This window comes from Callospermophilus lateralis, chromosome 7 (genome assembly GCF_048772815.1).
Source record: "Callospermophilus lateralis isolate mCalLat2 chromosome 7, mCalLat2.hap1, whole genome shotgun sequence".
NCBI lineage: Eukaryota > Metazoa > Chordata > Mammalia > Rodentia > Sciuridae > Callospermophilus > Callospermophilus lateralis.
Genome location: NC_135311.1, coordinates 121,952,737 through 121,978,596, shown reverse-complemented (window position 1 = coordinate 121,978,596; position 25,860 = coordinate 121,952,737). Strand labels below are relative to the sequence as shown.

Here is a 25,860-nt window from a genome sequence, read left to right as displayed (position 1 = left end):
TAGCAGTGCTTGTGTACATAGCTCTTTTTTTTTAAGTTGTAGATGGACACGATACCTTTATTTATTTTTATGTGGTGCTGAGGATCGAACCCAGGGCCTCACACATGCAAGATGCATGCTCTACCATGGAGCCACAATCCCAGCCCCAACATAGCTTTTTAATTATCTCATGAAGTACCTCTGTGGCCCCCTGCAACAAGGATCTACTAGAAGTTTAACAAAACTATCTGTGTAGGACCCAGCATCTGTTAACAGTCCCTCAACAGCACCGAAGGCTCAGGAAGAGTAGAATCTCCTACCTTCAACTTGTATACACCAGGCATCATGTTAAAGCAGAAAAGAATACGGAGAGGTGGAATTTGTCCCAGTCAGCAAAGATCAGGCCAAAGATTGTTGGTTTGGTTGCAGCAAAAAGAGCACAGGGCAGAGAGGCATGGGACCTGTAAGAAGTTTTAGCTCTGCGGCTATCTGTGTGACCTTGATCTACTTCTTAACTGTAGGCTCTCCCAGTCTGCAAATTCAGGATGTTGGATTTGATGATGTCTAAGGCCCTTGCCAGGCCTGACAATCTGTGAATGTTGAGTGCCTCTAGGTGACTGTGCCTGCCTCTCTGTGTATTAGCTTGGATATGAGTGTCCACTTCTGCCAACTTTCTTCCTTTAAAGCTTGGCCTGCCACTCAGCTCCCTCTGATCAGCATCCTGCTCTCTGGAGCAGCCTTTTATTGTCAGAATAACTTCCCAAACTGATCTTTAAAAATGAATAAGCCTAATGGAGGGCAGCCCAAGCCTGCATCCTCATATACTCTGCCATTTCCAAAGCAGCATCAGTGTTTCCTGTGGCTCCTAAGGGCGACTGCTTATTTGGCTGTGGTTGATTGAACAAAGCCATCTTGAGGTGACAGAAAATTTTCTCTGAACTGACTCAATAATATCTCTGAGCTCCTGTCAAGACCCTCTGGGGAAGATCCACCTGCTGAGAGGAAAGACTCTTTCTCCCTCTCTACCTTTTCTACTTTTCTTTTTTTTTTTATATGTATAGTTTTTTTTCTCAGCCCATATTAGGACTGATTTTTTTTTTTTAAAGAGAGAGAGAGAGATGAGAGAGAGAGAATTTTTTAATATTTATTTTTTAGTTTTTGGCAGACACAACGTCTTTGTTTGTATGTGGTGCTGAGGATCGAACTCGGGCTGCACGCATGCCAGGCGAGCGCGCTACCGCTTGAGCCACATCCCCAGCCCCCCTTTTCTACTTTTCTTCTTCAGGTCACTTTGCAAAAGATTGCTTCATGCAACCAGGTGGGACCAAATATTCTCTGATACCTGATGAGGAAGAGGAGAAAGAAGAGACAAAGTCAGCAGAATTTGAGAAACCTGATTCCATGAGGAATTCTTCCCGGAAAAGAAAGAAGGTGAGTGCTTTCTTGCTTGTATTTATCATACTTTTTCAAGTTTTAAAATGAAATTGTACTTTTTGCAGAAATTTTAGAAATACTGAAAAACAAAGAAAATCGAGGATCTCCAGTAATCTTTCTACTTAGAAAGACATTTTTTAGTATTTTTAGTATTTTCTAATCTTTTTTAGGTCATAATAAATATATACATGCATATATGTATGTACATATGTGCGTTTATACATGGAAACAGAATTATGGTCAAACTAGGTATAGTTTATACTCTAATTTTTCATCTTATTCTCTAGTTTTTATTTATTTATTTATTTGTTTGTTTATTTATTTTTAGTTGTTGTTGGACACATGCCATTATTTTATTTATTTTTATGTGGTGCTGAGGATCGAACCCAGCGCCTTGCACATGATAGGCAAGCGCTCTACCACTGAGCCACAACCCCAGCCCTTACTTTCTAGTTTTAATTGTTCTTCAAAAATTTGATGTAAGAGCAACACAGTATTCTACCTCATGGCTATATGATTATTAATTTGCTTTGTGATTACTGAATATTTTTTATTACTTACAACCTAAATTTTTGGCTACATCTCATACTATTTTCTAAGCATAGATTTTGAAGTAAGATTACTGAGTTAAGACTTTATACATTTTATAAAATTGCCTTTTAGAAAGTACCTGTCTGTCCCCAGAAGTGTAAACCATTATCTGTCTTCACCAAGTTCTGTCTCTTTTTCTACTACTTAGAGCAGAGACCAATTTATAAAACAGACTGTATTGTAGTTCAGAAAGAAACCATGCATCAATAGCATACCTCACAGAAAGGAAACAAACTCTGCTATAGTTTGATCAGAAAATGGTATACTATGATTTTCCTTTCAGTACTGGGAATTGAACCCAGGGGCACCCTACAATTAAGCTACATCCCCAATCCTTTTTTTTCCCCTGTGGTACCAGAGATTGAACCTAGGGGTGTTTAACTACTGAGCCACATCCCTAACCCTTTTTATTTTTTATTTTGAGACAGGGTCTTGCTAAGTTGCTTAAGGCCTCAACCTCCTGAGCCACTGGAATTATAGGCTTGCACCACTGCACCCAGCCATCCCCAATCTTTTTATGTTTTATTTTGAGACAGGACCTCACTAAGTTGCTAAGGCTGGCCCAGAACTTTGGATCATCCTGCCTCAGCCTCTTGGGTCACTGCAGTTATAGGCATGTGCCACCACATGGTGGCCCACAGTGCTCATGTAGGATTTTTCTGTGACCAATTATTTTGTTTCTAGAGCTTTGGCACTTCTATTGAATGATAATTTTGTGCCAAGCATTGCAGACTCTAGTAATACGAGTATGGTGAAATCCTTGCACTCGGTGGGCATTATCTACAAATTAAGTATTATCTTTATTTTGGGGCGGGGGGGCGGTAGGTACTAGGGATTGAACTCAGGGGTACTCGAACACTGAGCCACACCCCCAGCCCTATTTTGTGTTTTATTTAGAGATAGGGTCTCACTGAGTTGCTTAGCACCTCACTGTTGCTGATGCTGGCTTTGAACTTGTGATCCTCCTGCCTCAGCCTTCCAAGCCGCTGGGGTTATAGTCGGGTGCCACCATGCTCTGGTATACTATCTTCATTTCTTATTGTTTTTTTTTGTTTGTTTGTTTGTTTTTTGTTTTTTGGTTTTGGGTACCAGAGATTGAACTCAGGGGCACTCAACCACTGAGCCACATCGCCAGCCCTATTTTGTATTTTATGTAGAGTCAGAGTTTCACTGATTTGCTTAGTGTCTCGTTTTTGCTGAGGCTGGCTTTGAACTCAGATCCTCCTGCCTTAGCCTCCTGACCCACTGGGATTACAGGCATGTCCCACCTCACTCAGCACTAACAAGTATTTTCTTTCTTTTTTTTTTTTTTTAAAGAGAGAGTGAGAGAGAGTGAGAATTTTTTTTTAATATTTATTTTTTAGTTTTTGGCGGACACAACATCTTTGTTTGTATGTGGTGCTGAGGATCGAACCCGGGCCGCACACATGCCAGGCGAGCGTGCTACCACTGGAGCCACATCCCCAGCCCAGTATTTTCTAATTAATGCTATCATGACTACCTGAATCTCTTCTTTACCTCCTCCCCTCTGCCCCCACCAAAACCTTTTCTATCCTTCAATATGATATTACTTGTTTTAATGGCAGCAATACCTTCCCAGTTTCCCAAGAAAGAAACCTCCTCTTCTCATTTTTAGTCAGTCACCAAGTCCTGCCAGGGGCACATTTTAAATTGCCTCTCAAAATTCTGTTTCTCCCTCCTACTTCCACTACTACTATATATTTTATCTCCTTACATGTCTTGCATTCAGACTATGCAAAATTTTACCATCTTAACTTTTTTTTTTGGAATCAAAACCAGGGCATCACACATGCTGGGTGAATACTTACCACTGAGCTATACTCCCAGCCCCCATCTTAATTATTTTTAAATACATAATTTAGTACTGTAAAATATATTCACATGATAGCATTCCTTGCACAAATAATTATAATTTGATGAAGTGCAAGTGATCTGTTTTCTTTCATTGCCTTTGTTTTTGGTGTCATACTCAAAAAACCATTGCTGGGTCATGTCATGAAACATTTCCCCTATTTTTCTTCAAAGAGTTATATATTTAGGATTTTGATTTATTCTGAGTTAATTTTCATATTGATTTAAAAGAAGAGTACAAAAAATGATTTTTTCTTTTGGTATTGAGGATTCATTCTAGGGATGCTTTACCACTGATCCACATACCCAGTCCTTTAAGTTATTTTGACACAGGGTTTTGCTAAGTTGCTAAGGGTCTTGCTAAATTGTGAGTCTAACCTGGAACATACAATCCTCCTGCCTCAGCCTCCTGAGTTGCTAGTTGCATATGCCACTGTGCCCAACTGGTCCAAAAGTTTTTTTGCATGTAGATACCCAGTTTTCTTAAGACCATCTATTAAAAAGACTACCCTTTTCCCATTGAACGATCTTGCCTCCTCATCAAAAATCATTTGACCATATACATGAGGATTTTTCTGGGGTCTTATTTCTATTCTATAAGTCTCTGTGCCTATTCTTATGCCAGTACCCAATGTTTTGATTACTTTAGCTTTATATAGCAAGGAAATGTGAATCTTCCAACTTTGATCTTCATTTTCAAGATCATTTTGACTATACAGGGTCCTTTGTGATCTGTATGAATTTTTTCTATTTCACACGCACATACACACAAAAATCATTGAGATTTTGATAGGGGTTGCAGTGTGTGAAGTGTCAAACATCTAGTGATCTGTAGATCACTTTGGGTAGAAGGAATATATGGACATCCCTTCCCCCCTCCTCCATACTGAGGATTGAATCCAGGGCCTTGTGCATGCTTGTTAAGAGCTCTTTCACTGAGCTACATATGTATCCCCTGAATAGACATCTTAACCATATCAAGTCTTCCATTTGGGCCTTTAAATTAATTATTTACTTATTTCATTATGGTGCTGGGGATCAAACACAGGGCCTTGTACATGTAAGCACATGCTTTACCACTGAATTACACCCCTCACCCTTGTGTCTTTAATGTCTTTCAGTAACATTTTGTAGTTTTCAGTATACAAGTCTTTCACCTCCAGCTGTTAGGTGCTGCCTTTAATACAGACAGGACTAAAAACATCTGCTTTGGGACTCAGCCTGAGTCATGTCCAACTGCAACCACCTACGCCAGTTGCTTCATCTCAGTCATCCTTATTGAGGTTACAATTTCTTTTCCTGATAATTATGCCCACTTGGTAAATTTGTTGATGAAGGTTTAAATGAGATATATGTGCAAAGTACCCAGTACAGCATCTAGAAAATTATATACTGTATAAGTGCTTACTGCTGTTATTCCCCTTTCTCAGTCTTTGCTTTTATTTATTTTATTATTTTTTTATTTTAGTTTTGAGATGGACACATATCTTTATTTTTTTATTTTATTTTTATGTGGTGTTGAGGATTGAACCCAGCACCCCGCGCATGCCAGGCGAGCGCGCTACCGCTCAAGCCACATCCCCATCCCTTTGCTTTTATTTTTGTTTTTCTCTCACACTGGGCTGTTGCTCTCCTGTTTCAAGACTATAGAGGAAATGCTCTGGTAACCAGTATGTGGTTTTTACCTCGAGAGAGTCTCAGAGATGTTTGAGCAGTGGCTTCTTTCCAGTGCTTCCTACTTGTCAGCTGTGGACTCACACACCCTTTATCATTTTTTTTTTTAGACAGAGTCTTACTAAATTTCTCATTTTGGCTTCAAACTTGCCATCTTTCTACCTCAGCCATCCAAATAACTGGAATTACAGACCTGTAAGACCATTCTCAGCTTACTCTTTATTTTCTGTTCCCCTTTGTACTTGAATGCAGTCTAGGACCAGAAGCAGCTTTTAGCCCTCTAGGTCTTCCCCCACCTAACTTTCAACTTTCCTGCTGAACTCCAGCTTCTGAAGTAACTGTTCTTTTGTTCTTCTCTTGCTTAGGGATGACTAGTGAAAAAGACACCAGTTGCTGGAGCCTTGGTTGTCTTGTTCAGGCTGCAAAAGCACTTTGGCATTGAGATTGAGGTCTAGGAGAAGACCATCTCCCCAGTCTTCACTAGCTAGAGCCTGTGTTCCAGCTTGCCAGGGTTCTCTAGTGATTCTTTCCTTCTCAACTGGTGTCCTTGAGAGTAAAGTAGAAATACTGTCAAACTCTGTTAGAAAAGACAATGTTCTTGTTGCATTAGCCTTGGTGAACTCATTTTACTTCTCTGAGTTACAGTTTTTCCATCTGTAAAATGAGAATAATAATTCATGAGTTTTATCTGAAGATAGTGGCATGCACTTAAATTCTAGCTACTTGTGAGGCTGAGGCAGGAGAATTGCCAGTTATAAAGTCCAGCCTGGGTAACATAGTGAGACACCATCTAAAAAAAAAAAAAAATCATTTATTTTGACCCCAGCAGATGATGATGATGATGATGATGATGATGATGATGATTAGGAACTAAAAACTTTGAAACAAGCTGTATGCAGTGATACACACCTGTAATCCCAGTGACTTAGAAGGCCAGAGCAGGAAGACTGCAAGTTTGAGGCCAGCTTCAGCAACTTAGCAAGGCCCAATTTCAAAATAAAAATGGCTGAGGATGTATCTCAATGGTAGAGTGCCTCTGGGTTTAATCCCCAGAACCATAAGAGGGAAGAAGCAAACAAAAACAAAAAACTTGAAGCTGGTAGTGCTTTTTAATAAGACAATATTATAATTTCCTTACTCAGACTGGGCCAGGCTTAGAGGGAATTGGTGCCAGACTGTATTTACTTACTTGCCTAGGACCCTACCCTACATAAGGAGCAGACACTCGTGAGACTCCCAAGCCCATATTATCCTATGATGGACTCGTGTGGTCTTGCCATCTAGGAAGGTGCATCACCATAAGCCATACCATCAGTTGGCTAAATCTCAGCTCTTCCCAGCCATGCTTGTTATAGTGGGTCCAGGGAGCTTTGTAACTACTCACTACTCCATTGGAGTTACCAAGAAAGAGTTTTGGTTTAACCTCTTTTTACAACTTGACTCATCTGCTATAATCACCTGGTCAGACTATAAGAACATTCTGGTAGTTCTCTGAAATAAGAGAAAAATAATTCTATAGCTTGGTGGTAAAGCACTTGTGTAGCATGTGCAGAGGCCATGTGCTTGATCCTCAGCACTGAAAAACATACTGCTAATTACCTAGGCATAACGAATCAGGCACAGGCACTATAGTTAGAATTTATTTAATTCTTATTAAAGATACTTATTATTTCTAATTCACTGAAAACTGAGATTTAAGAAAGGTAGGTCCCGTGTTTCAAGTGACATAGTAAGTTAAGTGGCAGAGCTAAAATTTGAATTTAATTCTTTCTTTAAAATCATTCATCAGAGTTGGGGATGTGGCTCAAGCAGTAGCACGCTTGCCTGGCATGCGTGCAGCCCGGGTTCGATCCTCAGCACCACATACAAAGAAAGATGTGTCTGCCGAAAACTAAAAAATAAATATTTAAAAATTTCTCTCTCTCTCTTTAAAAAAAAAATCATTCATCATACCATGATGCCTCCCATAATTCTATAGGAAGAGGGTCCTTGTGCTACACATAGGATAACTCAGAACATTTTCATTCACATCATCCATATGCATATCCCATTCCTGCCTCTGTGATTTGGGACAAGTGGCTTCCAACTTCTCAAAGTTCTCAAAGTGTCTCATTAAATCACCACATCCATGTGACATAAGTACTGTTCTTACCTTTTTTCCATTTGCAGAGGCTGGGCTTCAGTGAGGTGAGATGACTGGCCAAGGTTACAGAATAGTAACTTCTCGGGTCTAGGTTGAACACCTAGTTCACTGAGATCTCACAGCCAGCTTCTCTCAGGATGTTGGTTGGAAGTCTGCAGGAAGAGCAGTTGCTTCACCCTTTTCTGCATTTTCCCTTTTTTTCCTCCCATAGTCTCTTCCACTTTTAGAAACCTTAATAAGGTGCTGGGTGAAGTCGAACATGCCTGTAATCCCAGTACTCACTTTGAAGGCTGAGGCTGGAGAATTCAAAGCCAGCCTTAGCAACTTAGTGAGGCCCTAAGCAAATCAGTGAGACCCTGACTCTAAATAAAATATAAAAAGATTGGGGATGTAGCTCAGTGGTTAAGTGCCCCTGGGTTTAATCCCTGGTACAAAAAGGGGGTTGGGGGGCAGATGGGGATAATAAAATATAAAAAAAGATTGGGGATGTAGCTCAATAGTAAAGTGTCCCTGGGTTCAATCTCCAGTACTTTAAAAAAAAAAGAAAGAAAGAAACTTTACTAAAGGAAAAGACATAGGTAATGCTTAAAATTGCTTCAACTTCCCTATAGAAGCCTGCTTTCCATTTCTGGTGTGGGTTTGTACTGGTTACTCTTGGCAGCATGGTGTGTAGGGGGGGTGGGGGGGTGGGGGTCTAGTTTAGGGACAGTTCTTTATCAGTATACTCTTGCAAGGTTGTTGTGAAAGTTAGACATGATAAATATTCAAGGAGAGCAGGCAGCTCGTTGATGGCAGGGATTTTTTTTCTTGGCAACAGAGTCTAACAGAAAACAGACTGGGAGACAACTCTTAATAAATCTTTTATTTTGTGATATTAGGTGAATCACTGTCTCTCCATGGACTAGGTAATCTCTAGAGATCTCTTTCAGCTTTAGTATCCTCTACTTTTTTAAAAATTGAAGTAATAGAGCCAGGCATGGTGGTACATGTTATTATCCCATTAGGAGGCTGAGGCTGCAGGATTGCAAGTTAGAGGACAGCCTGGGCACTTTATCAAGACCTAAAATAAAAAGGCTGGGGAAATAGCTCAGTAGTGGAGCATGTGCCTACCATGCATGAGGCCCAGGGTTAAATTCCCAGTACTGAAAGAAAGAAAAGGAAGTGATAGATGTTTTTTAACCAAAAAATAAAGGAACTCCGTCCTCCCCCCACTTGAGTTCATTCCTGAAATAACCCACGTTACCAGTTGTGGGATCTTTTCCAGTGTTTTCTGTGTATACTGGATTTATGTATGTATGTATAAATGTGTACACATAGTGCAACATTGCACATGCCTGCAATCCCAGCTACTCAGGAGGCTGAGGCAGGAGGAGCACAAGTTTGAGACCAGCCTAGGCAATTTCGTGAGAACTGTATTGTCTTGGTTTTTTCACTTGTTTTGGCTATTTTTTTTTACTTAATTGCTTTTATTTATTGTCTTCTAACTTATTAAATAGCTCCCTTCTGATTACCAGCTGTGATTTTTTTTTTTAAAGCAAATATACACTCACAATGTTGAATTTTAAATTTTTCTTTTTAGGAAAAGAAGAAAAAGAAACACAGAGACAAGAAGTCATCTGACTCTGACAGCTCAGACTCTGAGAGTGATACGGGCAAGAGAGCAAAGCACACATCAAAAGACAGCAAGGCGGCTAAGAAGAAGAAAAAGAAGAAGAAGCATAAGAAGAAGCACAAGGAATGAGAGTAGAAAAGAGAGGATGGGGTGGTTGAGAGAATAAGGAACCAGGAGTTTTGTGCCTTGAAGCTCTGGCTCCTGAAAAGACTCAATAGTGAGAATATGGCCTCCCACCCCGTTGACATCTATGGGAATGCAGCAAGCAGATTTGGGAGTTACAGGTCAGAAGCAGCCGCCTGAATGAGTTGTTGCTTCTGATCTCTTTGCAGTTGACCCCTGAGGCCCACCCATTCATTCACCCTATTTTTTTTCATTCAGCAGGAGGTCTGTTTACCCTCCTTAGCTACCACTGCCAGAGCTGGATACCTTTATAGGAGTCCAGGCTAAAGCCACAAGTACTGCTGTGGAGGTGAGAGCCTGGCTGTATTTGAACAGTGACTGGTGCCTTCCCATTGTCTGTCTTGAACCAGGCGATGGGTTAGTTTATGCTGCCTATGGGGGAGCAGAGGGAAACTGGCAGCAAGAGGGAGAACGTGGTAAGAAGTGGTGCTCACTTTTTCCATTCCCTAGTATGGTTCTACTAGGCTAGAAGTGACAGCCAGTGACCACAGCCATAAAACAGTCATTTGCAGTTTGACTTATCTTGTATATGACATTCCAACAGACCACTGAACCGGACATATGAAGCCAAGGTCATTGCTCTACTTTCTATTAATTACTGTATGATTTGGCTAGTTCCACTTCAGGTCTCTGCTTAAATTCCTGGCACTAAATGGAAATGTGTTTGGTTTGAAACCTGCTCAAAGTTCTTATTCTTATAATCCTTCTTGGTTAACATAACAGATTTAAAGTCACTGAATCTGCATTAGTTGATAGAAAAACATTTAATATGTTCCCTTAGACCTTGGAGAGAAGCCTAGCCAAGGGCTGGTACAAAGCTAGAGGTACTAGCAGGCCACAGCTTTCTTGGAAGATCACTTATAAACCCTTCTGTAATGATCAGATGATCTATTTTCCCAGAGTTGATTAGAGAACCAGTAAGAATTTATAACCTTTGAGTACTAGCCTGGTGCATAATGAGAGCTTAGCAGTCATCTTGGCCATTGGTCATCTCCCACAGTAGCCCAAGCCTGGATCCTGTGATCCTGTATTCTGGGAAGGGAGAAACCACAGCATCCCACAAAGTGCCAGACAAAAGAAAGTACTCAGTGCAGTATGGGCCAGGGGTGACAGATCAGTGGTCAACGCTCCAATGACTGGAATAGGTGATTTGACCCAGGGAAGAGCAATGTCAAGGCAAGATGTAGGTGCAGCCATCATCATTGAATGTCCCTGACATTGTCCATTTTAGCTTCTCATCCAGTGTTTCAAGTGACCTTAAAGCAGTTATTTCTGCCCATTGACACCTGGGGAAACTTAGACTCCCAGAACCACATCACCAGAGGCAACTGCATGGCCTCTGCTCTGCTTTATTGACTTCAGAGCATATTGGATACAGTTTTAAAAAAAAAGAAAAGAAACACATACATACACAATGGAAACTGGGGATCCAGGCTGGTGTCACCTGATCCCAGAAGAATTCCCCAAAGTAGGTTTATACAAAATGCCAGAGGAAAAAAATGAGGCAATGTGGTGCTGAGTCCAGGGGTGGCCAGTTGACAGAGGAACAGTCAGTGACAGTGCTGGTGCGTCATGCCTCTTTCTCGTAAGTGCGAGTGCACACTACACTGCCATGGGTGAGAGTCTGGAAAGAAAGATGAGAGTCAGACAGGAGAAGACCTAAGGAGTACTTACTCATCCTGATGAGTATCACTTGAATACCTACTATGTGCCAGGTACTTTACATTTCTGATATGTACCAAGTATTTTTTAAGGTAGGCACAATTTGTTTCTCTTTTTCTTACATCATTCAGCTTCCTTCATCCTTATGGGTAAGATGGTGCCTGGCACATAGTAGACAAATAAGTGAATAAAAATGTCCAGAGATGCTTGAGGAATGGCTGTGCTAAGCTACCAACTCTCCATTCTTCCCCTAAGTTCCCTAAGTTGGGGCAGGGCCAGGGCCAGATCCCCACCAGTCTGGTGTCATAGAGGCAAGCCATGGCCTCACAATAGTCTGAACAGCCAGTGAGTATTTGGTCCTGTATGTGCTATTCCCACCAAAGCTAGGAACTTCATTCCTAACTCTGAATTCAAGAATGGCCCCATGTTGAGTGCAAGAACGAAGGTAGCAAGTTATGCTCCCCAGGAAGGTCTGCAATGAAGATGCTGAGGTAAGAACCTGAGGCCCTGCAGAGTTAGAAGGTAGAGATCCCAGTGGCTGCTATCTGTGCCCTGAATCTAGGGGAAGAGTTCCCTCAAGGGTACATTCTCCAAGTGAAGCCCCCAAGCTTGTCTAAATAGACAGATCTGCCAGCCATTTTTGCTACTTTCTACCCAGGCAATAATCAGGTACTTGCAGGAGGCCAGTCCTAGAACTAACTCTAAGAGGAGGTCTTACTGGAATGGGGAAGAAAGGGTTGTGCTGTCCATCAGTGCCTCCACCAGTCATCAGGCTTCCCCTGCATGTGACAGCTTAACACTTGAGAGGAGAGGGAAGGAAATGCTTTGATAGGAAATGGGAGCCTATCCTGGAGAGCCTGGAATCAAATTGGCCCTGCTTCCCATCTCCTCTTGGGCTGTGGAGCATCTGCTATCCCCCTCCCTCCCCAGTGAGGGTTTCTGCTGTGCATACCCAGTCTCTTTCAGACTTCCCAGAAGCACTAAAAGGTAGGTGTTATTAATACCCACTTTATTGTTGCACTTGGAGAAGGTGACTTGTCCAAGTCATGTAGCCTATAAACTGAGATTTAAACCCAGACCTTTGTGAGTCCAAAGCTATGATCTTTCTTCTGCCTCTCCTATCCCAGCTTTGATGGCTCCTGGGGATGACCTTGGCTTTTTACAGGTTAGTAATCAGTTAGCTAAGGCTCCACACTTGCCCATCTTACCAAGATGAGTTTCCCATCATTTAGCTCCCGCACAAGTGTAGTCTCTTGCCCGTCCCACTTCTGCACGTGGACAAGTTTTCCTGCATCCAGTGTCACAGTGGACTGTGGAAAAAGGGTAGAGGCCTGAGCAGTGATCTGAGCCAGAACTGAGGAACAGGATAAGAAAGGGAAAGAGAAAGAAAAGCACTTATCCTGTCTGCTATGTGATGTCCACAGCCCTGCTTCCTCCAAGATACAGAAGACATGTACCTGTCCATATTCCTGACAAAGACTGGCTGAGGAGGAGTTCTGAGGACCTCTTTCTGGTCGTGGTCATCACAGTGCCTAGAAGACCCTTAGATGGGGAGTATTAGGCTTCCCTCTTCTCAGTCCATATCATGTGATCCCCTTCAGCTGACAAGAGGGCAGCAACTATAAGGTTCTAGGACTGGGTGTCCTTGGAGTGTGCCTCAGCCCTGGCTCAAAGGCCCACTTAGTCCTCTGGGTGCTGCCAGCCTGCATCAGCTGGTTCTCATTTGGCAACTTTCCCAGGTCTCTCTTCTCTAGGAATTTGGGGGCTATAGTCCAGACTTGGGAACCTTGCTGAGCAAGATTCAGCAGGAGATGAGAAGGTCATATTTATGTGTTTGGGTTGCTTCTATCTTGCTGTGCTGTCTGTAGCCCACCTTACTCCTCATTTTTATCCCTCCTGAGTTTTTTGCCCACTCAGAGCAGATTATTTTTGGCCCTCACATTCACATCCCTGTGTTTGAATGGGGTTTTTGCCCCTCAAGAATATGGCAAGCTTAAGGAGGTAGGGATATGTGGTGTGGTGGGGCCATGACCTTCCAAGGTCAGCTTCTTTCTTAGGGCAACATCCCCTGCTCTGCTGCCAGCCTGCTGTGCAATCCTGCACTGGGCTTTAATTCCTCTCCCTTTGCAAGGAAAACAGCCCCTACCCTGTTCTTCCTGTAGGCAACTGTGAGGAAGAGAAAACAGCTGAAAAGCTGTATTTTAGGGTACTGGTGAAGAGGACACTGCTTAGAGACACCCTAGAAGTCAGAGCCCCTTATTTCTCTCCCATGCCTGGTCCAGACTGGGAATCCTGAGGCAAGCTGCCAAGATAAAACCATCATGGGGTAACAGAGACCTGAGACTGGGGGGGTAGATGCTTGCTACCCACCCCCTGGAAGAGGGAGTTAAGACTGTGGGAAGACACTACAACACCCATGACAGCTGAGTGGCCACTCAGAACACCATTCTAACTGCCTGTCAGGTGGCCACATTGTGAATACTTTCAGGGTCACTGGCCAGGCCTGGGAGTTACAGGTTGCAGAAGAGGGAACATCTGGATAGGTCTCAGTCTCTTGTTCCCAGATGCCTTCTTAGCTGTAGAGGCCTGGACAACCTTACTAGTGGAGGGCCCTGGTTTCTCCTGTGTATCAACCCCAGAGCACTTCAGATCACAGCCACGGCCACTTAACTCCTCCGTCTATGGAAGGGGAAAGAAACCCAGTGCTATGGCATACCTTGCACAAGGTCACCCAGCTGGAGCTGAAGGAGCACTGAGGTCAGAACATTCTGGCTCTGTGCCACCCACTCCCAGAGGCAGCTGGTAGTTGAGTCCCAAGAAGAGAGGAAAGAAAACAAGTGGACAGAACTAATATGTATTTAGCACCTAGGACAATCCAACACTGAACAGGCTTTATGAAACCTTGTGTCACGCAATTGCCTATAAGAGCCTGCCCCTCAGGGTGCAATGACAAGGATCTCAGTACCTTTGTTCCCCATGCCCCCTTCCCTGACTCACCTTGACCTTCCTGTCATCTGCTGTAGTCTCATCAAACTCCTTCCCCAGCTGAAAACTGATCTCCGTGTTCTTGAAGGTACTCTGTGTTTTTAAGATGATGGTGTCCCCATTCTTTTCGATGATTGTAGTGGGCTTGGTCATGCTGGCTACTTGCCTGGTAGCAAAGCCCACACCTGAGGGCCAGGGGAAGATTATGAGAATATGAGCTGCCACTGAGAGGCACTGCACAAGCTCAAAGAATGATTCTTAGACCAGGATCAACCTAAGTCTTTGTGTGGCCTTCTATGCCAGAGGCACTTGACTACTGAGCCATATCTTCAGCCTTTTTATTTTTTTATTTGGGGACAGATCCTCACTAAATTGCTAAAGCTGGTCTCAAACTTGGGATCCTCCTGCCTCAGCCTCCCAGCTCACTGGGATTACAGGTGTTGCTGCTGTATCTGTCTGCCATTATTATTTTTAAAAATTCAGTCTTCCTCTTAGCCGTGAAGCAAACAAATTTAACCCCAATATAAGGAACAGGCATGCCATGACAGAACTGAGATTGGAATAAGGTATCAGGTAGCCAGGCACAGTGACACACTTGTAATCCTAACTACTTGGAAGGCTGAGGCAGGACAATCACAAGTTCGGAACCAGAACTAGGTAATTTAGTGAAACCTTCAACAACTTAGCAAGACCCTGTCTTAGGACTGAGGATGTAGCTCAGTACTAGAATACCCCAGGTTCAATCCCCAGTACCAAAAATAATAAGGTACCAAGTACACCGTGTGGTAAGTACTGCTGTACCTCATTCAGTCCTTCCTGCCCCTTTGCAGGGTTGATAACAGTTACACTATATCTCTACAGATGTAAACACAGATGGAGTTTAAGCTCAGGGTCACAAACCTGAAGTTGAAGCCTTAACTGTTTCACTACAGAGCTTACTTATCTGGACAAAGTCCTGAGTGTCCTACAAGCAAAAGAACACAGAACTTTTAGGCTAAGCCTTCATCCCTGCAGGTTGTAGCTTTCCTGGAATCTGTCCTTCTGCTACTGAACTTTGATCATGACTGCTGTGCCCAGCTGCCCCCAGCAGCCTGTGCTGAACTGTCCCCCAAGGCAGAGGTGAGGCTGGAGGCAACCCAGGGTAGTGAAGTGGTGTCTGGTTTTCTAATGTACCTGAGTACATAGTGCTTGCTGGAAGCTGTGTGCCTTGTACATGTTCTACACAGGTTGTTTTACTTAATGATTGGAACAGCCCTAAGGGTAGGTTTTATTGTTCCCAGTCTACAAATGAGGCTCTGTGTGGTGTCTTCTCCAAAGTCAAACAAAGAGCAAGTGACTGCTCCGACTCTCAGACTGTTCACTGTTCCCACTATGCCATTCTGCCCAGCACAAATGCACGCACCAAGGCTACCAGTTGTGCCTGTGGTCAGTGGGACTAAGCTGGGCCTTTTTGCCTCCTGAGAACCCTTGGTCTAGGGCACAAGGGGCAGGGACTGACTCTGCAGTTCTACTGATGCCAGCCCACCCTACCTGGCCACTGAAGGACTTGGCCTTACCTCCTGGTATCAGAGTGAGTCAGGCCAGTTATACTCCCTAGTGCAGAAGTGGGCCTTGTCACTGCAACCAGAAGCTGTTTGCTCAGGACCTACCCAGGCATAGAGTATGGGACTGAGACACAAGAAACTAAGATGACTCATGCCTGTAATCCCACTGACTTGGGAGACAGGAAGATTAGCAAGTTCAAGGCCAGCCTCAGCAACTTAGACTCCGTCTCAAAAAATAGAAAAATGGGTTGGGGATGTGGCTTAAGTGGTAGCACACTCGCCTGGCATGTGTGAGGCACTGGGTTCGATCCTCGGTACCACATAAAAATAAAATAAAGATGTATCCACCTTTAAAAAAAATAGAAAAATGGCTGAGGGCATAGTTCAGTGATACAGCACCCCTGGGTTCAGTCCCCAGTACCACAAAAAAAAGAAAAGGAAATGAAGCCAAAACTAGCTCCTGAGAGCTGAGGTGTTGTTTTGTTTTTTTCTTTCTTTCAAATGTTTCCAATTGTAGATGGACAATACTTCTTTTTTTTTTTTTTTTTTTTTTTAGATTTCTTTAAAATATTTTTTACTTGGCATTATACCTTTATTTATATGAGGTGCAGAGGATCGAACCCAGTGCCTCACACATGCTAGGCAAGCACACTTCCACTGAGCTTCAACCCCAGCCCCAGCCTCCAACTCTGAAGTTCGAGGATCACTTGAGTTCAGGAATTTGAGACCAACTGTGCAAGACAATCAGACTCCAACTCTTTTTTTTAAAAAAAAATATTTTTTCCTTCTTCAGTGGGCCTCAGGCTTTCATCTGAGAAAAGCAGGCTAAAATAGAATCTCAGCCCACCAACATAAGAAGCTGTCATGATTTAAGAGCATAGCTCAGTGCTAGAGCAAGTGCTTAGTATGTTTCAGTCCAGAGTTGATCTCTAGCACCCAAAGACAAAACCTGCCCAAAGATGACAGGTCCTTAGGGAGACCTGGCTTCTGGCTGAGTTGGGCAGAATAAGGAAACGAGTGATATGCTTGTTGCAGCCCAATTTCAAGGATTCAGGCCTTTGGCCCAAATGTCTGCTTTGGGAAGAGGAACTAAACCTGGGCATCCAAATTCCCCAACAGCTGTGTGAGGCCTCCTGCTTCTCTCTGAAAAACAGTTGCTTTCCTGGAGTCACTAGCCATGTCCCCAGGATAGAGTAGGTGCAACTGAGAACTCTGACTTCAAGAGCCACACTTTTAGTACCTGTTCCAAGGGAGGACTAGGAGCAAAGATTGAGAGGGACCCCCACATAACAACCATTGCCTATCTGCTGCAAGCAGCCCTTCTTTCTTGGAAGCAAGGCATGGAACCTAGCTCAACCATGAACATCATCCCAGGCTTCCCTGTCCCAGCCTGGTGGGCTAGAACAGAGCCCAGAATTTCACAGAAAGGTTTTCACCTCCATCTAAGCAAATTAGCAAAGGAAGGGCTGAGGTCAGTCTTTGGATAAGCAGTCCCTCTCACTCCCAGTGTCTATAGGGTAGTAGGAAGAACTGTGGGTTATAGAGCTGTAAGTCCTGGGTTTTCTTACCAGCTCAGCTGTGGAATTTATATGACAAATTCCTACTTGATCTTGGCCTCAGTTTTCCCAAAGTCCTTACCTGTAGGATTCTTTGAAACTATTCTTCCCCATTCTGTAATCACACAGTTCTCCATACCCTCCTAGACCAATGACTCTCCCTTCAACAGGCCTTGACCTTGCTGTAGAACCCTCTGCTGCATCCCAGAAGTCCAAAGACTTTCTCACACTATCCCTTGAACTGAACAGGTGGCAGGGACAGGCCTCTTGTCCCACCCTACCATCAGGCTCACTGATGGTGATTAAGACTTGGTTACATATCACTGCAAGCCAATGCCAGTTTGGTGAGAAAGTACCTCCTGAAACAGTCCTTTTCCCTAATACAACAGGGCAGGGTGGGGGATTGTGGCTCACTGTGCCAGGGTCTCTGTCTCACCTCTTACATATGTCCTATTAACTGATTTTTCTCATTCAATCTCTTCCTTGGTCTTTCCTACTTCTTTAGGCCACTATCTGTCCCATTCCCTTTCTGGATTCAGACTCCTCCGGTTTTTGTGCCACCCATTCCCGTTCTTTCTCCCCAGGCTCACCCTGGGGCTTCGATCAGTGCTCTTATCCAAACCCTCCCCCCACCTCCAGGTCATATACCCCTCTTCCTCAAAAGTGACTCCCTGCCTGACATCATCGAAGGACACAGCGGCCTCCTCCCTGCCCCTCCTTATCCGGGTAGACCCCTGGCAGGTTCGGACCATGAAAGCCCCAACTCAACAGACCTCCCCACGCCCTGGCCCAGGCTGCCACCTCTGAGCCCCGCTATCCAACCTTGTCCAGGAGGAATGGATGCGGCCGGCATACAAGAAACCAGTACAGCAGAGCGCGGTGCCGAGCTAGGTGCGCAGCAAGCCCCTTCCCAGCCGGCAACCAGAGCTCGGCTGCTCGCTCACCAAGTGACTTCATGTAGTCATCGAAATTCTTGCTGTCCACTAGTTTCCAGGTGCCCACGAAGGCGTCCACCATGGTGAGGCTGGGCTAGGCTGAGAAGCAAGCTGCGAGAGATGGAAGGCTTGTAGACTCCAGGACAGCGGCTCCCCGACCGAGCTGCCGCTTTAAATAGCCCTGGCATCACATGATGAGCCATGGCCCACGCCCCCCGGCTCCCGAAATAGGAAGCCCAGGGCCAGCGCTCGCTCGCCTGGGGGCTGGGCGCCCCTCCCCCACCGGCCAGGCGGGAGGGGACCAGCCGTTGGTCCTGGGTCGCCTCCGTCAGCCCCGCCCCGGCCGCGGAGTCCCATCCCCACGCTGGCAACACCTGCTCCTTTCCCTGGCTTTCCCTGGCTTCAGGGCGCTCTTCGGAATCTGAGATGGAAGCGCTGGGGCCCCGCCGGCCCGAGAGCCACTGCGCACGCCACCGGGGCGTCCGTCCCCCTGTCCCTGAGGCCGAGATGAAACTAGAGGACAAAGGAAACTCGCCCTTGCCCGGTGACCCCGCTGGGGAAAGCTGGCTGACTCCGGTGGCCCCGGCATCTTGGTCTTTATTTTATAGGTGAGGAGCCAGAAGCTCAGAGGGGCAACGGACAAGGTCATTGTAAAGGGGAGCGAACTGAAGCCCAGGTGGCAAGCCTGGCACCCGCCTCCCACTGCCCAGGGGCGGGGCTCGGAGAGTCACCGTGGGCACCGTCGGTGATTGAGCTGTCCCTGCGTCCTCACCTGCTCCCGGAGAAAGCGTGACCCTTCCGGGCGCCCACCCGACACGTGCTTGCCCCTCCCTACGGAATGTCGCTTGCCGGCGGCGTCTTTCCTCGGGCGACCCAACTCCCCACCCTCCGGTGACCTCTGAGCTTGCGCTCAGGTCATTCCCTTCACCCACCTTCAGGAATTCTGTCCATCGAGAAGTTCTTCGCGGTCCAAGGACCCCTCCCCCACCTGCCTGAAACCCGCAGCCCTCCCTGACCTGGCACCAGCCTGCCAACACTCTCCTGGGCACCTCCCTTAAAGAGCCCACTGTGCGGTTGTTTCGGCACTTTACAAAGCACTTTTTATATCGAAAAGACCCTCCTTATATTGATGCTTGTTGCATTCTCAGGGCTTTAAGTACATTGTCACGTTGAACTTTCTAAACAAAGTCCTTGAAATAGACGTTATTTCTTTTTTGCGGATGAACAAATGGAATCTCAGAGGAACCCATTCATTAATTCAGCAGTTATTAAAACACTTGCTTTGGACTGGGGCTGTGGCTCAGTGTAGAGCCCTTGCCTAGCACATGTGAGGCATTGGTTTGATCCCCAGCACCACATAAAAAAAAAAAAAAAATGGTATTGTGTCCATTTACAAATACAAATATAAAACAAACACACACTTGTCCTGGGACCTGCTGAGCGGAGAGACACCAGGAAACAGGACCCATGCTCAAGTAGTTAGTCTTGGGGAACAGTCACTCAACTAGTGTGGCGAATTGATAGGGAGGGCTGTCCCGATCCTGACCAGGAGCCTCAGGGAGGGCTTCCTCCCCAACCCTGCCCCCCACCCCACCACGCCCTGCCCCCAAGAGAGGTGTGAGTGAATTCCCAGTAGAAAAGCCCTGCACTGGAGGGAATGAACTGCAGAAAGGCACCCAGGGTAGACAAGCAGGAGCCCTGGGGGCTGGCCAGCTCTGCCACACACCTATAATGGGGCAGATCTTCCTGTTTCTCCATGTGGAAATCTCTTCTTCCCTTCCCCTGGCTGTTCTGGGAAGAAGGCCCAGGAGGAAGAGGCCTCTCCCTCACCCACCAAGGCCTTGATTCCTTTGGACTTGCCAGAAGACTGAGAGGCCCATTTATGCCAAAACTATAGGGACAGGCCTCAGGCCTCGGCATGGAGCCCTGGTGACCTCACTTCAAGGTCACACAACCTTTAGACACAAGGCCTCCTCTCATTTATTTTTTAAGTGTGGGTAGGGTTAATGTTTGTTTATTGCAAGCTGGGGATTGAACCCAGGGCCTTGCACACACTAGGAAAGTTCTTTAACCACTGAGCTACACCTCCACCCATGGGCCTCCTTTCTCAAGCACTGAGTGGACAGACACCCAGGTCCCCAAGCCATCTCCCTACATGATCTGCACATTGCAATGGGGGAGGGCTGCAGCTGGGTTGGCAACTGCCAGCAGAAAGATGTGTCCTCATCCTGACTCCACTGGATTGTAATTTGTCTACAGCCTTCAGCAATACACTTTAGTCACTCTGTTTCATCTTTGAATAGGTTCTATTTCATCTTTGAAATAGAGGATTTGGGGAAGAAGAATGCATTTAAAATGCTAAGCATGATTCACTTAATAAATGTTCACTCCTGATGCATTTTTTTTTTTGGGGGGGGTCCCGGAGATTGAACTCAGGGGCACTGAGCCACATCCCCAGCCCTATTTTGTATTTTATTTAGAGACAGGGTCTCACTGAGTTGCTTAGCGCCTCGCTTTTGCTGAGGCCAGCTTTGAACTCCGGATCCTTCTGCCTCAGCCTCCCAAGCAGCTGGGATTACAGGCATGGCGCCTGGTTGATGCACGGTTTTTATTCTCTTGGTGAATGATACAGGATACCTAAGAGTCTGAACCCTGCCTCTTCCTTGCTTGGTCACCCAAGGCAGGTTTCTTTGCTTCTCTACTCCTCTATTCTTCTACTATTACTACTTTTAATATTTAGTTGTCAATGGACCTTTATTTTATTTATTTGTACATGGTTCTGAGAATTGAACCCAGTGCCTCACACATGCTAAGCAAGCACTCCACCACTGAGCCATGACCCCAGCCCCACTCCTTACTTCTTTATCCTAAGACAAGACTAGAAACTGCTACAGCTGTGAAGACAGAAGCGGTCTGGCTTGGGTTTCGAGGCACTCTAGACAAACTCCACATGAGCTACCCCTGCTCTCACCCATGTCACCAAGTTTGACTCCTAAGTCACACCCCATCCTCCTTTTGCTGATTTTCATTCTCCCTCTCTCTTTCTGTCTATCTTTGTGTCTGTGTGTGATGTTCATTACTGGAAATTGAGTCTAGGGGTGCACTACCGCTGGGTCACATCCCCAGCCCGCCCTCTCTTCCGAGTCTGGCTAAATGGCCCTGGCTGGCTTGAACTTTGAAACCCTGCTCAGCCTCCTGAGTTACTAGGATTATAGGAATAACCACTATGTCAGAAATTTTTCATCCTCCCTTTGAAGTATGTACAGCGCTCTCCTCCTCACTCTGAGTACCTGCATCCTCCTTGCCCTACTATGCTCACGACAGTCTTGGGAGGGGTATGTGTGAGTCCTTTCCTTTGCCTGTTCTTTGCTTGCTATTGGCAGATCCAGATGTGGCTATAACATCTGGCAGACAGCAGAACCAGTGCTTGCCAAGAGCAGCATCTCTCCCGCCCGCTCCCTTTGCTGATGTCACGCTTCTGTGTTTCCACAGCAACCACAGCCTACGAGGTTGGAGAAGAGGAGAGATGAGTAAGGAGGAGTGAGCCAATGAGATGGGCCCGCAGCACCGGATGATCTGTGGGGCCATGGGAGGGGGAAGAGGGAGGCCTGCTCAGCATCTTCAGCTATTTCCTGGACCCTCCCTTGCCATCTGGGTCCTCCATTAAGGACTGTGCTATTGGCATGGGAAAGAGTTTAGAGGTGGAGCCAAAGAAGCAGAGCTGGAGGGTCCACTGACCTGGGCAGGTGGAGACCCTCTTTTTGCCCCTTCGGGACCTAAGTCAGCGGGTGCTGACCATCTCCACCTTGCCCTGTGCCACCACTAAGACCTGCAACTGGGAATTTTTTCTCTCTTTCTGGTAAGGGTGGTAGATCTCTGACTCTGCCTACCACTTTTGTTCTTCACCCTCCATACTACTTTCTCCCTTGGTGCATGGAATATCAGACACATTCTCCTTAGAAAGAGGCCTCTTTCAAGCAGGACACTGTGGTGGCACATGGGTCTAATCCCAGCTAATCAGGAGACTAAAAGCAGGAAGATCACAAGTTCGAGGCCAGACTCAGCAACTTAAAATGAGGCCTGGATTCTGAATCCAAGGCCTATCAATTACTAGCTAGAGATCTGCAGCAAGCCCTTTCTCTTCTGAATCTTCTTTCCCTTCAAATGCAGGAAGGCCTTCAATTTCTTGGGTTGTCACAAGGGTTAAAAGAGAGAATAAGGCTAGGTGCGGTGGCACACACCTGTAATCTCAGCAGCTCAGGAGGCTGAGACAGGAGGATCACCAAGTTTAAGGCCAGCCTCAGCAAAAGCATCAAGAAAACGGGATTTCACTAAGCAATTTAGTGAGACCCTGTCTCTAAATAAAATACAAAATAGGACTGGGATGTGGCTCAGTGGTCCAGTGCCCCTGAGTTCAATCCCCATTACCAAAAAAAAAAAAAAAAAGAGAGAGAGAGAGAATAAATGGAAAACCTAACATGAATAATTATCAAATACTAATTCCTTTCTCTCTCTCTCTCTCTCTGCCAGGTTTCCTTCCTAGGATAGTTGAATCAGCCAAGTACTTTTGAGACCCTAAATCAAAAGGAAGCTCCCAGTGTTTGGCCAACTTGTTGTTGAGGTCATGGAGTGGACATTAGACATTGCAGATAAGTTCCCTCCCCGCTCCCTTTCTGTTCCTTTAAATAATCTGTCCACTGCATTACTCCTGAACTACCCCAAGGCCAGGCCCTATGCTGGGCTCAGTGGGCAAATAGGAAAGCTGCAACCCCTGTCCCTTCTCACAGGTTAGAGGGGCTGCAGCCACAGGGGGAGGAGGGACGCTCCTTCTGCCAGTAGGAAATCTGCTTCCTTGTTCCCCAAATTCTTCCAGGTGAGAACTGGACTTCTGGGTGCCTGGTGTAATCTGTATCTCAAAGGCAGCTTTCTCTGGGGACAGAGCTGTTTCTTGGAAATCTGCCTCAGGAGTCACTGAGGGGTGGGACACTGAGAGGACAAATGATGGCAGCAGGTACAGGTTTACTATTCAACACTTCTGAGAAACCACTGCCCAAGGCAGCCTGCTCCCTAGAAGAGGAACAGAGGCCCTGGACGGTCCGCCCCGAGGGAGAGGGCAGCTCAGGAGCTGGAGGGGCAACCTGCCTGCCCAGGAACCAGTTGTGTTTCTTTCTTTCTTTATTTTTAAAAATTTCTTTTTTAGTTGTAGATGGATACAGTATCTTTATTTTATTTATTTATTTTTGATTTTTGCTTATTTATTTTTTTATGTGGTGCTGAGGATCGAACCCAGGGCCTCACACATGCTAGGCCAGCGCTCTACTGCTGAGCCACAACCCCAGCCCCTGGTTTTTATTTATTTTTACAATGATGGGGATTGAACCCAGGGCCTTGCATATGCGGAGCAAATGCTCTATCACTGAGCTACACCCCCTAGCCCTAACCAGATGTTGATTTTGTCTGTTGCTGACAGAATAAAGCTCGATTCTTTAGCATGATCTCACCCGTTTCCTTGACCTAAATTGGTACTGAAATCCTGCTCCCAAAAGAGTACCTAGCAGATAATCGGGTTCTGTATAATGAATGAGGCAGGGAGGGCGTCTAGCTACCTCTCTAGCTTTAGGTTCTCTGGAGAGAGAGACTCACTTGGGTTCCAGTCTTGCCTCGGTTACTTATATACCAGCTGGGTGACCTCGGCAAGTCATGACCTCCCTGAGTGTAGTTTATTCCTCTGTCAAAAACACCAGGATATTGGCCAAATTATATTGTTAGATTGTGGGTGTGTGTGAATATGTGACAACTGACCCCATCATGACGCACAGCTATATGCACCAATAAAAAGTGCAGAAACAAAAACACACACCAGGGTCCCTGTCTCGCTGGCCTCCCACGGACTCTGAGAGGACAAGGGTGAGTTGGGAGCGTGGGCTGTTTCCTTTCCAACCTCTTTGTGTTGCCTGGGCACTAGCTGCACTTCCCTTTTGCAACCCCTTGCAGCCCCCGCCTCCTCTCCAGCGCCCCATGCTGCATTCAGACTTATTTTCCCCTTAAATGCTTATTCTTTCATTTTGACCTTTTTGTACCTTCCAAGAAACATATGTTTCTTTCTCACTGAGCCACACCTGCAGCTCTTTTTATTTAGAAACTGGGTCTCAGTTCTTGCTAAATTGCTGAGGCTGGCCTCGAACTTGCAATCCTTCTATCTCAGCCTCCTGTGTCACTGGGATTACAACAGGCACGCACCACCCCACACCTGGCCTACCTACAGTTCTCTTCCTGCCTAGCGCCTAGTAAATCTACAGATTTTTCTACTGTTCGCTTAACTGTCTTGTCTCTGGGTGTCTCTATCTCCCTGTCTGGATACCTATCCTGCTTTGATGGGGTCAGAGTATGTCTTTGCTGATACATTTGAGGCCCTTCTAGGGTTAGACAGGTTTGTGTTGCTCTCTGCTGTAAACAGGGCCTAGCAAGTATTTGTGTGGTGGTAGATGAAGGGTCCCTACAGACCAAAGCAAGGCCCTGTCCTCCTCGATTTTCTCTCTGAAAATTCTGCCCCACCTCCCACTACTCTCAGCTCTCCTGCTTGCAGAGGATCCTTTCTCCTGACCTCTTCTCACTCCATCCAGGGCCAGGACACCAGTGTGTGGTGGGACCCCAAATCCTGCCAGGTGAGAGCTGGATGCTTGGTGTAGCTCAAAGGCAACATTCCCTAGCGACAGAGCTGTTTCCAGGAAGTATGTATCTAGGTCCCAGACTTGAAGCTGACTAGTTTCCTCTTCAAGTGTAAATTTGCTTTTGCAAGAAATCCAAATAACCTCTGATATTAAATTGCATAGACTATAATTAGAAAGGTAAACCTGATGCTATACTAGCAGCACCTCACGTGCCCCTGTGCCATGTGGCATGGCCTCCACCCCTCAGCCCCCGCGATGGCTCTATCCCCCATCCTGGCACCAGACAGATGGCCCAGGGGTCAACTACAGAGTGCATTCTGTTCAGGAACAGCCTGCCCAAGATTCTGGAAGGATGTAGGCAGTTCCAGGAGGCCTGATGAGCCTGGTTGGTGAGGACAGGTGACCACTGTGTGTCCGTGGGTGAGGCGAGCTGGCAAGCCATAGCAAGGGGCTGGCAGGGAGTGGATCTTGACTCAGGAGTCAGCCCAGGTCTGTTCCAGGAAGCAGGTGTGGGGCCAGGGCTGTCAGCCTGGTATGGGCTTTCCTGGGGTCTTGGGGGATGTGTTGAGGTCCATGGATAAGATACTGGGTAGCAAGGGGAAGAGCTGACTTTGAAGAAGGTGTGGGGCAGAGGGTGTAGCTCAGTGGTAAAGTGCTTGACTGGCACCCTTGAGGCCCTGGGTTCACTCCCCAGTACTGCAGAAATAAATAAGAGCTAATGAAGGACTGGAGGGCTGAAGGGAGGCTGGGACTGGACGACTGGTAGCTGCTGGTAGATTTCCCCTCCCACCATAAGTGCTAACTTTGCTAGGTGCTTACCAAGTGCAAGTGCTGGATTGAGCAGCCTTCTATCTTTCAATTCTTGTGATCCTGATAATGACCTAGTAATGCAGGTGCTACTGGACCTGTCCCCAACTTACAGATGAGAACCAGAATTTGAATTCCAGGCCCACAGGCTCTGGAGGCTGCACGGTGGGTGAGCTGCTGCTCCCCACTCCACCGGCTTCCCCGTGGGAGTC

At 45.9% G+C, this 25,860-nt stretch overlaps 2 protein-coding genes across 2 annotated transcripts in view; one reads left to right on the top strand and one right to left on the bottom strand.

Annotated features, from left to right (window-relative positions):
- Zcchc17 (zinc finger CCHC-type containing 17) overlaps positions 1-10,180 on the top strand; it is a 51,425-nt gene extending 41,245 nt beyond the window's left edge. The window contains exons 7-8 of the mRNA XM_076860872.2: positions 1,265-1,410; positions 9,273-10,180. Coding sequence (XP_076716987.1) covers positions 1,265-1,410; positions 9,273-9,434 — 308 coding nt within the window. The 3' untranslated portion in view covers positions 9,435-10,180. The remainder of the gene's footprint in view (positions 1-1,264; positions 1,411-9,272) is intronic.
- Positions 10,181-10,821: 641 nt separating this feature from the next.
- Fabp3 (fatty acid binding protein 3) lies at positions 10,822-18,339 on the bottom strand. Its single transcript, XM_076860874.2, has 4 exons — positions 18,180-18,339; positions 14,148-14,320; positions 12,359-12,460; positions 10,822-11,112 (listed from the first exon to the last, which is right to left on the bottom strand). The coding sequence occupies exons 1-4, from the start codon at positions 18,250-18,252 to the stop codon at positions 11,059-11,061; spliced, it is 402 nt and encodes a 133-aa protein (XP_076716989.1). The 5' UTR covers positions 18,253-18,339; the 3' UTR covers positions 10,822-11,058.
- Between the last annotated feature and the right edge of the window lie 7,521 nt (positions 18,340-25,860).

Coding starts and splice junctions, on each gene's coding strand:
- Fabp3 (XM_076860874.2), bottom strand. CDS start 18,252: ATGGTGGACGCCTTCGTGGGCACCTGGAAACTAGTGGACAGCAAGAAT. Junction 14,321..18,179: donor TGACTACATGAAGTCACTTG/GTGAGCGAGCAG, acceptor CCTGGCCCTCAG/GTGTGGGCTTTGCTACCAGG. Junction 11,113..12,358: donor ATGATGGGAAACTCATCTTG/GTAAGATGGGCA, acceptor CTTTCTTTCCAG/ACTCTCACCCATGGCAGTGT.